Here is a 14930-nt window from a genome sequence, read left to right on the forward strand (position 1 = left end):
AGCCTCGTCTGGAGAGCACTTGCAGATGCAGAAGGTCCCCGGTTGCGGTGGTGTCCTGAGTTTCCACTGCCAGCTCTTCATTCATCAGAGGCAACCTGCCTACCAGCTCAACCAAGAGAAAAAAGAGCCTCGGGTAAAGACCGTAAACCAGACTCACAAACCGCCCTACTTAAAACAAATAAGCCCCTTGCCTCAAAGAACCCTTATTTACAGAAGAGAAAAGTAGGGGTCGCACCGTCCTAACCAGGGGCTGCTATGAAGATCAACCTGAATGGAGACGGGGCACACCTCTGAAGGGCTGGGCAGGGCCCACTCAGGGACCCTGGGGCAACCCCAGGCTCTCAGCCCTCAGAGAATCGGTTGAGGGGGGGGTCCCCTACCCTCTCTCACACTTCCCCCACCTCCACCAAGCTCCCTTCCCCGTCGAGCCTCCCCGAGCGGCTTGGTCCAGAGCTGCCACTAGTTTCACTCCTGGCAAAAACATTAGAGAGAAACAGACGTAGCCATTGATTTTCTAATAATAATTGTGACAAAGGAGGCACATTCGGAAAAGGCTCCCGGGGCTTTGGAACTAAGTTCAGCCCCAAGGTTAAAAGAAACGCATTAGGGCTGCACTGAGTTCCGGCTCGCCCAGCCCCACTGCCTCCCTCAGCCAGAGCCCATGTCTTTGCAAGGGGCGGCTGATGTCCTTGTTTGGGGATCCGATGTCTGCCCTTGAAAAACAGGTCTGCTTTAACTCAGGGCCCTGACTCTCCTGGAGGGACACAGAACATTCTCCTGAATGCACTCAGAACATGAGCTCCATGTTCAAGGGCTGCAGAGGGTTGCAGTGGCCCAGAGAGGAGGCTAGCCCATTGTGGGGAGGGGAAGCTTCCAGGCTGTGGAGGGTGTGAGGTCTAACTCAAGGCGGTCAGACACTTGAGAGCAATCCCACCTCTTCTTCAAGCCCCCTCTCCACCACCACCAGAGTGGGACCAGCTCTGTCCAGAGGCAGGGGGATGGACAGGCTGCCATCCAAAGCATAGGGTCCTGCAGGGCACAGCCCCCCTCTGCAGAAGAGGGAAGCCCCACATTCCACTCCCACGGGGACAGACCCTCTCCCGCGGAGTGCCCCCCGCAGCCCCAGTGGCCAGCCCCGGGGCCTCTCGCATTCTCTGAACACAGTGTGCCACTGTTGTCCGCCTTGGCAGGCCCAGATCTGCCCCTCGAGTGCCAGGAGAGCCATATTCCCTCTCTCTTGTCCCTCTCTACAGGAGGGGAGACGGGCCATGGCAGAGGGGAGAGAGAAGGGAGAGAAGAGAGCCCCATTGTTCCTCAGCCAAGTTGGGACGTCTGGACACAAGCTGACGGCCTGTGTCAGAGGGAGAACACCCCTCCCTCACGTCCCAGAGACTGACGGATAATAAAAATAGCCCCACTCTCTCCCACCAGCCTCCTCTCCACCCAGCACATCCCCCCACCCCCACCCCAGGACTTTCTCAGTCTCCTGGCCCCGCCCCCGCTCTCAGGGCCTCTGTCTACGTGCCCCACTCCCTGCATACACATAGGCATGTGCGCACACACAGACACACACACACACACACACACGTGGGCACACACAGCCTGAGCCTGACAGGAACAGCAGTGGGTCACAGTCATGCTCAGAACCTCCACAGTCAGCCCTCCCTCAGCAGGAGACCGGGGACCAGAGAAAGTTTATGAAGAAAGTAGGGGGAAGACAGGCAGCCCAGGGACTCTGCAAAGTCTTCCCAGCAAAGCTGATGAGTCCAGCCTTCTAAGCCCAGCAGCACAAAGGAGCAGCCAGAAAGCGGCCTTTAGAACAGTGACCCGCTACACAAGAAGCCATGTGTTGTCCTTCAAGGGCTGCTCACACACTCTGGGCATCACGCCTTCCCCACTTCCTGGAGGACAGCGGTCACCTCAGCCCGGGGCCTCCACATTGGCCACCAGACCTGAAGAGCAGGGCACAGGGCGCTGGAGCAGCTCAATCTCCCGGGGCCCTCACTTGCTCCCCCAGGATGGTGCTGTGCTTAGGGGACAGCTGGCTCCAAGGCTCCCCTAAAGTGGCCTGGACCTGAGGTCAAGAATCTCCTTCATCTCACACACACACACACACAGTTCTAGAGGCTGTCGCCCTAACACACATCAATACACCTGATTCACAGATACAGCATGGCTGCCCACCACCCCGGCGTCCGTGGACAAATGTCCTTGTGCCAGGCTTCGTCACATGCCTCCTCTACAACCCCCCGACTGGCCGCTTCCACCTTCACAGACCCAGCTCTTCTCTCCAGCCTTCCATTTTCCAAAAGACTGGATTCCTCAGCTCCAGGTGGCAGGGCTGGGTGTCCAACTGCTTGCCTGGGGCTCCGGAAGCGAGGGGATCCAGGAGGCCACCTGCTGGGGCCAGGGCACCAGAAAGCCACACGGCAATCACACTAGCTAACAGCCCCAGGGCAAGCCATGCCAGCTCCCCTCAGGACAGGCCCACCCTCAGAACTCCCCCAAACCCCAGGCCCAGCTGGACACTGCACTCCCCACCACTGGGCCAAGAAGAAGGTGGAGGGACAGAAGAGGAAGCGGACAGGGAGCCTTTCTGCTAGAGCCATCTCCCTGTTGTCCATGGACTGGGAGAAGGAGGGCCCTGAAAGCACCAGATATTGCCACTGGGAGTCAACAGCTCCCTTCACCTCCTAAGCCTTTTCCCAGAGCTGCTTAAGGCCACGGCATGGGATAAACCCGTGCACACCATCATCTCCCTGACCTGGGCTTCTGGCTTCCAAGGAGCTGGGATAGAATGAGGGGATTCCCTCCCCAGAACTAAAAGCCCCAGCTGGGATGGAGGATGCCAGTGGACCACATCATTCTCAAATAGAGCAGTGTGACTCTGGATAGAAGGGCCACCATATTGGAGTACATCAAGTCACCAAGCTAAAGGCACATGCCCAGGCTACAGTCCTCCATTTGTCATGCTGGGAGAGTGAGCTCTGAGCAATTCAGAGACTTGCCCGGGAGTGTCACAGAGGTGGTAACAGGCAGAGCCAGGACCACACCCGGGGCTTCTGACTCTTGCCCATGGGTCCTGGGGTCAGAGATTCAGGATGAGTCAGAGGGGGGTGCCCTGCCCCATCGAGTGCTGTACTCCAGAATGGACAGAGCAGCAGGTGCCGGGGCACCACTCTGTGTCTTGTGCCCGCTGGTCCATACTGAGCATGGCCTGGCTCCTGCAGAGGCTCTGGCCAGGACAGCCTGGGTGATCTAAGAGCCAAGGCGGCTGGAGAGCTGGGCTGTCCCGAACCCTCACTGAGCACCCTTGTTGCAAAGACCTGCATGCCCACAAGGAGCCTGAAAGTTGGTCCAGTCACCCCAGACCCTGTTCCCAGCAGGGAAGGCCAAGGCTGGAAGCATCAGGCCGTGTCCATGCAGAAGTGGGAGCACTCACTCATGCAGAGAGAAGGGAGGGAGAAGGGAGCAAGGACAGAGGAGGGAGGCAGTGAGAAAAAAAGCGGAGGCAAAGAGAAGAAAGAGATGGAAAGGAGAGAATATTAGAGGGAAAGGAGGGAAAATGAGGAGGAGATGGGAAATGAGGAGGTGGAAGAAAGTAGGCAAAGTCTGGAAGGGAAGAGAGAGAAAAGGGGAGTTAGGGTGAGTCATAAAAGGAGGGGAGAGGGAGAGGAACCAACCAGAGAGAGAGGAAGATCGGAGCCGGTGGAGAGGAGGGTGCCAGGAGCTGACTCTCCGCCCAGTGCCCTGCAGCCTGGCATTGTACGCTGCCCACCCCCACCCCGGGGAGCCGGCAGGGGGGAGGCAAGCAGCATGGGGTGAGGTGGGGAACGAGGGAGGCGGGGAGAGGAGGACACCAGGCAAGGAAGGAAACACGCCCGCGGCACAGGGGACAGATGGACACGGAACACACGAAGAACGCCAGGGACGAGGCATTTAACAAGACGAAAACAAAACAAAAACAAAGAAAAAAATCAATATTAGTTGGTGTTCTGAGTCTAGAATCTGGCCACACACTTGAGGAAGGTAGGCAGGATGTCAGACAAGAAGAGAGGGTGGATCTGGGGTCTCACTTCTCCAAAGGACAGGTGGACGTTCTGCAGTCCAGTAGGACACCACTCACCTCTCTCTTTCCTAACCCCAGCGTGGAGCAGGAAGGTGCCAGCCTGGGACCAGGAGATTTCAATCCTTTGGCTCCACATCTCATCCACCCTCATGGTCAGCACATCCTCGTTCCAGGACCTCCCTCCTCTCATGGTCATCTCCCACCCCCTGGATTCATCAGTGACCCTGCCAGTCTCAGTCCAAGAGTCATCTCCCCAGGCATCAGGGCATTCCTTGGCCTTTTATTCTTCCATCACACCCTCCTTAGTAATCCTCTTCCATGGGAGCCACTTAGGAACCACTTCAACTCCTGCCCCAAACTGCTGGGCACCACTGAAAAGTCCTTAAGATGAGCCTGCCTGGATGCACTGTAAGGACCTGGTATGTCTTTTTCTTCAACCCAGCTGACTCCAATACATCTCACACCCCAGGGGCTGCACAGTGGCCAGTATCACTTCTTTCTGGCTTCCAGAGAGCCATACCTTTTGAGTTTTCTCTACTTCGAAAGCTGCTCCATATCAGTTTGTTTGTTTGTTTTTACTGGTTCCTCCTCATGTCTCAATGCTCCAGAACTCAATCCTAGAACCTCCCCTCTGTCTGTGCTCACCCCTTGGTAAGATCATGCAGTTTCTTACTTCACATGACATCACAGACTGATATCTCCCACATTCCTAAGCTCCAGTCTCTCCCCCATAAACTCCTGACTCATGCATCCAACTGTCTTAAACAGTTCATGGGCATCTCAAACGTAACGTGGCCAAAATCACACTTCTGATATCACCTCTAAGACTGCTCTTCCCACATTCTTCTCCATCTGAAAGAAGAGCCACTCCATCCTTTAGTTGCTCAAGCCAGAAACCTTGACTTTTCCTTCTCTCAGGAAGCTTTGCACTTGCTATTTCCTCTGGCACATTCCCTCCCTACCCAACAAAGTTTCTCCCTGATCATCCAACTACCCCACCACCACCCTTTACCCTTCACTGGCACTTCACTGCTTTATCTCTATGGCACTTATCATCCATCTGACAAATTACATGTGCATTTGCTTATTGGTTTATTGTCCATTTCTACCTCTTAAAAAAAAAATCTTTATCTTTTTTGTTTACCACCATTTCTCCAGAGCCTACCTAGGCTAACATGTAGCACAGACAAGGAGCACTTGTTGAGTGAATGACAGAATGGACCTTGATCTTGTCTCCTTTTCCCATGATGAAATATAAAAACTGAGTCTTAATTCAGGCTCTCAAAAGTTGACACCAATATTTGACTATATGTGTATCCATTCTCTATTCTTATTTCATGAAGAGGTAACTTACCTCCTCAGCTCAGATGTGTGCTCAATTGTATCTGACTCTTTTCAATCCCATGGGCTGTAGCCCACCAGGCTCCTCTGTCCACGGAATTCTCCAGGCAAGAATACTGGAGTGAGTTGCCATTTCCTACTCCAGAGGATCTTCCTGACCCAGAGAGCGAACCCGCATCTCTTGCATCTCCTGCACTGGCACGCGGATTCTTTACCAATTGTGCCACCTGGGAAACCCCTACCTTACCGCCTGGTTGAGCCTAAATTATCTACCCAGGTATCTACTCCTAAGCCTCAGTTCAGTTCAGTTCAGTTCAGTCGCTCAGTCGTGTCCGACTCTTTGCGACCCCATGAATCACAGCACGCCAGGCCTCCCTGTCCATCACCAACTCCCGGAGTTCACCCAGACTCACGTCCATTGAGCAGTGATGCCATCCAGCTATCTCATCCTCTGTTGTCCCCTTGTCCTCCTGCCCCCAATCCCTCCCAGTATCAGAGTCTTTTCCAATGAGTCAACTCTTCCCATGAGGTGGCCAAAGTACTGGAGTTTCAGCTTTAGATCATTCCTTCCAAAGAAATCCCAGGGCTCATCTCCTTCAGAATGGACTGGTTGGATCTCCTTGCAGTCCAAGGGACTCTCAAGAGTCTTCTCCAACACCACAGTTCAAAAGCATCAATTCTTCAGGGCTCAGCTTTCTTCACAGTCCAATTCTCACATCCATACATGACCACAGGAAAAACCATAGCCTTGACTAGATGAACCTTTGTTGGCAAAGTAATGTCTCTGCTTTTCAATATGCTATCTAGGTTGGTCATAACTTTCCTTCCAAGGAGTAAGCATCTTTTAATTTCATGGCTGCAGTCACCATCTGCAGTGATTTTGGAGCCCCCCAAAATAAAGTCTGACACTGTTTCTACTGTTTCCCCATCTATTTCCCATGAAGTGATGGGACCAAACGCCATGATCTTAGTTTTCTGAATGTTGAGCTTTAAGCCAACTTTTTCACTCTCCACTTTCACTTTCATCAAGAGGCTTTTGAGTTCCTCTTCACTTTCTGCCATAAGGGTGGTATCATCTGCATATCTGAGGTTATTGAGATTTCTCCCGGCAATCTTGATTCCAGCTTGTGTTTCTTCCAGTCCAGCGTTTCTCATGATGTACTCTGCATACAAGTTAAATAAGCAGGGTGACAATATACAGCCTTGATGTACTCCTTTTCCTATTTGGAACCAGTCTGTTGTTCCATGTCCAGTTCTAACTGTTGCTTCCTGACCTGCATACAGGTTTCTCAAGAGGCAGGTCAGGTGGTCTGGTATTCCCATCTCTTTCAGAATTTTCCACAGTTTATTGTGGTCCACACAGTCAAAGGCTTTGGCATAGTCAATAAAGCAGAAATAGATGTTTTTCTGGAACTCTCTTGCTTTTTTCCATGATCCAGCAGATGTTGGCAATTTGATCCCTGGTTTCTCTGCCTTTTCTAAAACCAGCTTGAACATCAGGAAGTTCATGGTTCACGTAAAGAGACCTGCTCTATCAGTTTCTTTCTCACTCGCTTATATCTTTCTCTTCTCACTCTTCCCCCGTATTCAACCTCTCTCTGTTCCACCTCTAAAAACTCTCATGGCTCCTATATTCACACAAAGAAGCTCTCAGTATCTTGCTACCCTCTTTAGCTACCACCCTCTTCCCTTTTATCACAAAACCATTCAAAAGAATAGATGATGTACTGTCTGCACTCTCTCATCTCTCACTCCTCAATCCCTCAGTCTGGCTTCCGTCATCACCACTCTACTGAAAATACGCCTTTGAAACCCCTGAGGCCACCTAACTGGCAAGCCCAGTGAGTTTTCCCGAGTCTTCCTCTTCGTGATTGCTCCACAGTGACGTTGTTAACCTCCTGGGAACCCTTTACAATTCTGACTTCTATGATGACCCACTGTCTCAGTGTCTTCTCCCTGCCCGGAACATTCGTTCTCAAGGCCCTGCATGGCTTCCATTCCCTCACAGCCATTTCATTCTAAGTTCTTTTCTCTCCATGCCTTCTGATATAGAGAGATTTCATCCATGCCCAAAGCGTTAACCTTCATCTTTGCGAGGAGGACTCCCAAATCTATAGCTCTTTCCACTCTTTCAGGTCCAATTCCAGATGTCCAATTGCCTTCCATACATCTCTATCTGGAGCCTCCACTGTCACTCAAATTCAACATAAGTAACACTGAGATCTTCATCTTACACCAAACTGCTCCTCCTCCTAACTTCTGGCTTGTTAACGGAACAAACATTCTGTTTCTATTTATGGAGCCTCAGAATTATCTTTGATATCTCCCTCCTCTTCACTTACTACACCCAATCAACTTGTAGATGTGTTGGTTCTCATCCCACTACAGCATCCCTGCCCTCAGCTCTTCTTTTTCATTTCCATGGCCAGCACCCTAATTCAGTCCCCATCACCTAGGTTAGCCAATAAGCTCCTAGCATCTCCCAGCTTAAAGTCTCTCCCCTTTTGTATCCTTCCTCCCCAGACCCACCAGATACATCTTCCTAAACTACAGCTCTGACCATGGCATCCTTTCCTAAAACACAGTAATGGCTTCCTTCACTTCCACTAGCTAAGATTCAAGCTTCTCTGTCTGACATTTAAAACCAACCAGACGCAAGCCCCAGGCTCCTTTCTTGACTCTCTACTACACAGCCTATCTGCTTTCAATCCACTCCATTCTTCAAATACATCCTATGACTTCCTAGCTTCATTATGAGCCTTCCTTTTCCAATAATCTCATGCATTTCAAACTCCTATCTTCCAAGGCTCTGTTTAAAATATATACTCAACACAGAGCCTCCCCAGTCTCTCTACCTGATAGTGATCTTTCTTTTTTCTTCAGTCCCACAGAACTTTTCTTCATATTTCTCTTATTGCAAATAACTTCATTTTAAAGGTCTAGTTCTTTTTCCCCTTACTAAACTCTAGACTCCTTAAGGATAAGATCCACATTTGATTTCCAACATGCATTGAAACCTCTACCTTTAGAGACACCTGAGATCAGTGCAGGCACAGAATCGGGATCATATGAAAACTGATTGGACTCAACAACTCTGACTCTTATTTCTTTTTCGTGTCTTATTGCACTGGCTAGGATAGCCAATACAATGTTAAATGATAGCCGTGATAACAATCATCTTTATTTTATCCCTGGTGTAATGGGAATGCTTCTAATGTTTCACAAGAAAGTGTGATATGTGCTTCAGGCTCCTGGTATCTACTGTTTATCAAGTTAAGAAAACTACTCTGACATTCTCTGAGAGCTAAGCTGAAATAAGACATAAGTAGTAGTTGGATCACAGTGGCATGAATTGAAGTACAGAGGACAGCCAAGGAGTAACAGGCAGACCTGAGGGTGAACGGCCAGAAGAAACTAGATCATATTCATGACCATATAGAGGTTCTGCTCGGATCTGAGCTTCCTAGGTTACTCATGTGGAAGCTTATACTCCAGCTCCTTGCAGAAGAATACAGAATGAGAAGAAAGAGGTAGTGCTGAAAGTCTATCCTTTGGCTCCAAGACTGTTTTACAAATTAATCCTGCTGGTGCATCTTTATCTACAACAAGCACTGCAGATATCCTGAAGGGCTACTGAAGAAGTTGTGCAAGCAAGATCTGCTGACATAAGAAATACTGGTCATGAGAGGGCATGGACCAAAGAGACCTTTCTGAAGCCCTAGGGACCAAATGTAACTGTCCCTTCTATACATCTTAGCCCTTCTCCTGATGGAGTCACTCAGAGTTGGTGGAGATGACAGTAGGGTTGGGGGACACAGATACTGTGCCAGTAATATCCCTCCTTCCCTATGACTTCTTGGCAGCCAAAAGCTGAGCAGCTACAGGATATGGAGGCTGAGAGGCAAGACCTCAGAAACTTGTAGGAGAGAAAAGGCTGAGCGGAGAGCCACTGTAAGATGGACATCCTTCTGGGACCACTAAAGTATGGCTTCCTCTTGAGCTACACGGAAGGGTTCTGGGAGGGGGAGGAAACTCATCCTACTCACTTTAGATACTTCATACTTCTCTTCTTCTCTTATTATAAATAACTTCATTTTAAAGTTCTAGTTCTTTTTTCCCCTTACTAAACTCTAGACTCTTTAAGGATAAGATCCACATCTGATTTCCAAAACCCATTGAAATTTGTACCTCTAGAGACACCTAAGACCAGTCCAGTCACAGAATCAGGGTAAATTTCTTTGGATACTGCCCATCATTAGATTGGTGTGTCACTATTCCTCAGGCCACCACCCCAACTCTGTAAAACATTGAGAGAGCCCATTCCTTTCCCTTCAACAAAACCAGGAATAAAATGGTTTCTACTGACAAGCCAAGTATTCCTTATCTTAGTGGCCCGGATGTGGACAAAAATAGAAGATGGCGGTCCCTTGGGGACCACCCCAAGGAGCATTTTGCCCCTCAGGTTATAGAGCTACTCATCTTATCCTTTGACCCTTGGGTAAAGCTGATGATGTGTTGCTAGACCAGATCTCCAGGGAAGGTGAAGCCCTTAACTGCCAATTTCCATAGTGTGAATACTGCCATTATGACCAATTTCAAGTTACCCATAGTTGAACGGGGGGCTGTGTTCTGCTCCGAAGTATAGAAGCAGGGCATCCATGTTCCCCACACCAGATCCTGGACTCAGCCCAAAAGCCAACTGGCCTGGCCCCAGCTCCCTCCCTAAACCAACTGTCCATCCCCAAGAAGGGCGTCTCCCTCCTTGCAGCTGGCATGGTGACTCAGCTTCCCCTAAATTTAGGAAAAGGGACAGAAGGCAGACTCAGCTGCCCAGGCTCGTCTTCTGACCTCCTACCACCCTGTCATCTGAGGGGCTTGGCCCAAGGTCCCCCTCACCCCAGGCTCTGGTCCACCCCCGCCTGGGCTTCACCCCTACGATAAAGCTGGCTCATAGGATTTCCGACCCAGTTTAGCTATCCCCCTGGAATGGTTATAGGCTTCGGACAAAGTGAAGGTAGGTCCTTCCTGTTCCTTGCAACATGGCCTGGACACTCTGCCATTTCTTGCCTTTATCTCCCCAGTAAACCTGTCTGGTTGCCCCACTCTGTCTCCTCTCTCCAGAAAGATAAGTCCATTCTCTGGTAGAGAAGGTTGATCAGTGTCTCAGGAGTTTTCAATCTAGTGAGAGATCTGTTTCTCAGTGCCTGCTTCCCATACAGAGCTGGTCCTAAAGCAAGGACTAGCAGGATAGCTGAACAAGAAGGGGGATCTTGGCCTCCCTGGAGACATAAATATCCTGAGAGGACCCACTAGGGTTAAACACTCAGATACAGTCCAAGGGCTTTGGGGCACCCTTTCAGACATTGTTATGCCTCTGGGAGGGCCAAAAAAGGAACTGGAGTCCACAGAGGCCTCCCTTCAACCTTCTCCACTACAGGCAGCTACAGAGAGCATCTCATCTCTGCCTAGAAAAATCTGTACTCAGTCCGAGAGTCACCACCTCCAGGAAGCTTTCCCTGATTGTCCTAAGTGGTAAGCCTTCCTTTCCCAGGCTCTGGGGCTTTGGTCCCCATCTCTGTTGTAGCACACACTGCACTCTGTTAGAATAATCTGTCTGTGTACCTCTTTCCTCACTAGATTGAAAACTCCTGAGACACTGATCTTTGAACCACAAGGCCTGGCTTGGAGTCTAACAGGCACAGAATGCAGGAAGGGATGGGTGGCACGTAGGTTCCTAAAAGCCTCTTCCCCAGGCCAAAATGGCACTCACTGAGGCATGATGGCTGTGCCTCCCCCTAGCAAAGCCAACCAAGACCAAAGAGGGAAAGTGTAGAGGGAATAAAGAGGGGACATCCAGCACTCACAGCCCCTGAGACTCTTACCTGCCACCCGGTGGGCCACCAGCCCTTCCAAGTTCAATGGTTCCTCCTCTGGAGTTCGGGATGGGTCTGAAGTCACCTCCTTTGGTGGAAGCTGAGGCTGAGTGGTGAGGCCAGGGAGAGAGGCTGGGGGCTGCTGAGGCCCCACAGAGCTCTGGGTGGTTGGAAGGAAGGAAGACGAGGAGGAGGTGGCCGGGCTCTTTGGATGGTAACTCTGGTTGGGCCCAGTTGGACATGGCTGATAATCATAAGGTGAGTAAGGCCTGCCAGTGGGAACAGACTCCAGGGGGGCCCGGGGGGCTGGCTCAGGGGTTCCCAAGGAATGCCCACTGGGGATGTAGCCAGATCTGGACTGGGTCAGTGGGTGGGACTGGCAAGAGGAGCCAGAGAAGGGCTGGGAAGAGAGCGGAGAAGCCCCTGGCCAGGCCCCAGGCACGCTCTGGGACTTGTGTAGGGGGGCGCCCGCCGTGGCTGGTTCCAAATCGAGCATCAGCATATTGAGGGCTTCGATGGACTGCTCGATCTCCTGCTGGGAGGCTGCGCGAGGGAACTCAGGGAGGCCAGACATGGGGGGCTCTGCTAGTGGCTGGGGGCTGGGCCTGCTGAGCCCAAGGCTCTCCAAGTGGACTCTTTCCTGTTGGCGAGGAGGTGGGCGAGGCTGCTGCTGCTGCTGCTGCTGCTGTTGCTGCTGCTGCTGCCAGGAATTCAGACCCCTCTGCACAGCCTCCCGGCTGCTCCCACCACGGGCTGGAGCTGGGGGCAGCTGGGGCTCCGTTTCAGGAAAGGATTGAGAGCGAAACATACCGTTGGGGTCATGGCCATAGTGGGAGGTGGTCGCTGACTGTGGCCAGGCTGGGTGGGGTCCCTCCCGCTGGTAGCCAGCTAAACCCTCCTGTGTGGAGTAGGAGGGTCTCATGGGGGCTGTGTGGCCAGCCTGGGCAGAGACTGCCCGGCTGGCAGACTCATAGGGGTAGCCCCCACCGTTGACCATAGGTTCCATGGGGTAGGGCTTGTCCAGACCGTTGGTCAGCGGGGAGAGGGCCTCTGGGTAGCCACCCTCACTTGTGTTGGTGACTCCATCCAGGGAGGACAGGGTGCCCATGCTGCCCACGCTATGCCCATCCTGGTTGGGCAGCTCATCGTCCAGGATGTCTGTCTCCCGCTCGGACGCTAAGGCCCCACCGTTGACGTGAACCTGGGCCGGGACGATGTGGCGGCCAGAGGAAGGGGCAGCAGGGCCTCCCACTGGGCGGGACCGGAGATGCTGAGGGTGGTACATGGCGCCTTGCTTCTCCCGCTCCAAGCCAAAGCCACTGAGCAGGCGGTCCAGCTCACGCTTCTCCTCGGGACTCAGGGCAGCAGGGGCACTGGCAGGGCCGGGGGCAGGCTCATCGGTCTTGTCTGTCTTGGTGGAGGCTGTGGAGTTGCCCGAGTCACTGCTCACGGAGAGGGTGTGCTCCACGTGATTGGGGGTGGCTGACAGCACGGGCCGCGTGGCGTTGACAGCCCCAGTGCTGCCGTGCAAGGAGTCCTTCTTCTTCACCTTGGCATACAGGCTCCCGTCCAGGGGTCCCTGGGTATGGCCCACAACCTCTACAAGAGAGGGACCAGAGGAGAGACAGAGAGCAGACATCAGTGGGAGGTGGGACATCCTCCATTCTCCCAAGGAAAGCATCTGAGAGCTTCCCTTCCCTGGACCCCCAAAGGGAATTTGCTGAGAGCAGAACATACCACTGGGGTCATGGCCATAGTGGGAGGTGGTCGCTGACTGCGGCCAGGCTGGGTTGGGTCCCTCCCACCGGTAGCCGCTAAACCCTCCTGTGCGGAGTAGGAGGGTCACATGAGGGCTGTGTGGCCAGCCTGGGCAGGCACCGCCAGCCAGGCTGGCAGACTCGTAGGGGTAGCCCCCACCATGTACCACCTTCAGCATCTCCAAAGGGAATCCTCTCAACCCCCAGAGATAGAGCCAAAGTGGCAGAAAGGACAAACGGACCCCTTCCCAAGGCTTCTGAGCAGAGCCTCCCCAGCACCCAGGGCCAGGGCCAGGCAGTGGAGCCCCAGATTGGTCAGGAGACCTGGGGTCAAGATGCCCCAGTTCAAAGCCTGGCTCTGGCATTGCACTCACTTCCCAAAGACCCGCAGGGGCTGGGCCAGGCTGGAGCTCAGTAAAGCCAGCAGGACTGGTGTTAGAAGAGAACAGTTTCCCTCTGAATGCCAGGGCCCATGGGGGTTCTGGAAAGGAGCTTCAGGGGCCAGGAGTAGAGGGAACAGCTTAGGGATGGAGAACACAAAGGCAGAGGTCTTCTTCAGGGAGAGGTGACCCCTATGTCATTTTGTCCGCAGATACTCTGGGGGACCCATGAGCAATACTTTCTCTGAAAGGAAAAAGTGAGCGCTGGGTGGCGGGAGGCCAAAGGGCTGACTCAGGAGCGAAGAACTTCCCCGCCCAGAGGAACTCAGTGATTTCACACCCTGTACAGTTAGCAGCCCAGCTTCCAGCCTTCAGACACACACACACACACACACACACACCCCTCCCCTTCCCCCACTCCAAGGCAGGCCCTCAACTGGCAAGAAAAGAAAGCCCCCTCCCAAACACTGCAGAGACTCCAGCCCAGACACCAACAGTCACACGCAGAAAACCAGACACAAAGACATCCAGAGACACACATTCCCACCAGAAATCACCCAAATCAAACCCCCAGACACAGGCACTCGTGGAGTGCACCAGACAGGCACCCTCAGTCAGAAAGAGCGAGTGTGGATACAAACACACAAATGCTAATATTATCAGCTAACATGCAGGGAACGCCTTGCTCCATTTACACATACATTATTTCTAATCCTGTGAATTGGGGCTGTTATGCTTATTTTAAAGATGGAGAAACTGACACTCGGAAAGGTGAAACCACGTGTTTGCAGAAACATAGTACCCGGCAGGGCTTCTCAGGTGGTGCTAGTAGTAAAGAGCCCACCTGGCAGCGCAGGAGGCGTAAGAGATGCAGGTTCGATCCCTGGGTTGGGAAGATCCCCTGGAGGAGGGCATGGCAACCCACTCCAGTATTCTTACCTGGAGAATCCCCGTGGACAGAGGAGCCTGGTGGCTACAGTCCATGGGGGTGCAAAGAGTCCAACACAACTGAACAATTAAGCATGCATGCATGCAGTACCTGGTAAAGCTGGGATTTTAAGTCAGAACTAATTTAAAATAAAAGTAAATTAAAAGTAAATCAGAACTTTGAAGACCACATAACTTATTATTCTACACTGTTATACCTCACACACACACACACACACACAAACACACCCTTAGGAAAAAACACACAAAAAAGCAGCAAAACCCCAAAATAAGTACTTAAATTTAAAGCCACAAACATTTAAGAAAATACAAGCTCCTACCATGCCCAAGGACTAGCCCTCAGGCCAGAAGTGGCAACCTCTAAAAATAAACACTCATACAGAAGCCCACGGCCAAAAACAAGTGATCAGACGACCACAAAACAGGAACATCCTGATCAACATACACACACACAAACCACAGGCCAACCAAATGACGTCACCCAAGCACCAGCACTGAGATGCTCGAGGAGGCCCATCGTGCACACACACCCCTGGGGGCTGGAGGCGCTGCCCGTTCACGT

The 14930-nt window shown here is 52.2% G+C and overlaps 1 protein-coding gene across 12 annotated transcripts in view; it reads right to left on the reverse strand.

Moving 5' to 3' along the window:
• The window catches only part of TNS1 (tensin 1), a 216272-nt gene that overhangs the window by 38568 nt on the left and 162774 nt on the right, over positions 1–14930 (reverse strand). For 7 of the 12 annotated variants that reach the window (XM_027567210.1, XM_027567247.1, XM_027567229.1 and 4 more), the window contains one exon: positions 11293–12882. In XM_027567210.1, coding sequence (XP_027423011.1) covers positions 11293–12882 — 1590 coding nt within the window. Of the gene's footprint in view, positions 1–3683; positions 3771–11292; positions 12883–14930 lie in introns of all 12 variants that reach the window. The other 5 variants (XM_027567200.1, XM_027567173.1, XM_027567162.1 and 2 more) reach the window with 1 other exon arrangement.

This window comes from Bos indicus x Bos taurus, chromosome 2, assembly GCF_003369695.1.
Source record: "Bos indicus x Bos taurus breed Angus x Brahman F1 hybrid chromosome 2, Bos_hybrid_MaternalHap_v2.0, whole genome shotgun sequence".
NCBI lineage: Eukaryota > Metazoa > Chordata > Mammalia > Artiodactyla > Bovidae > Bos > Bos indicus x Bos taurus.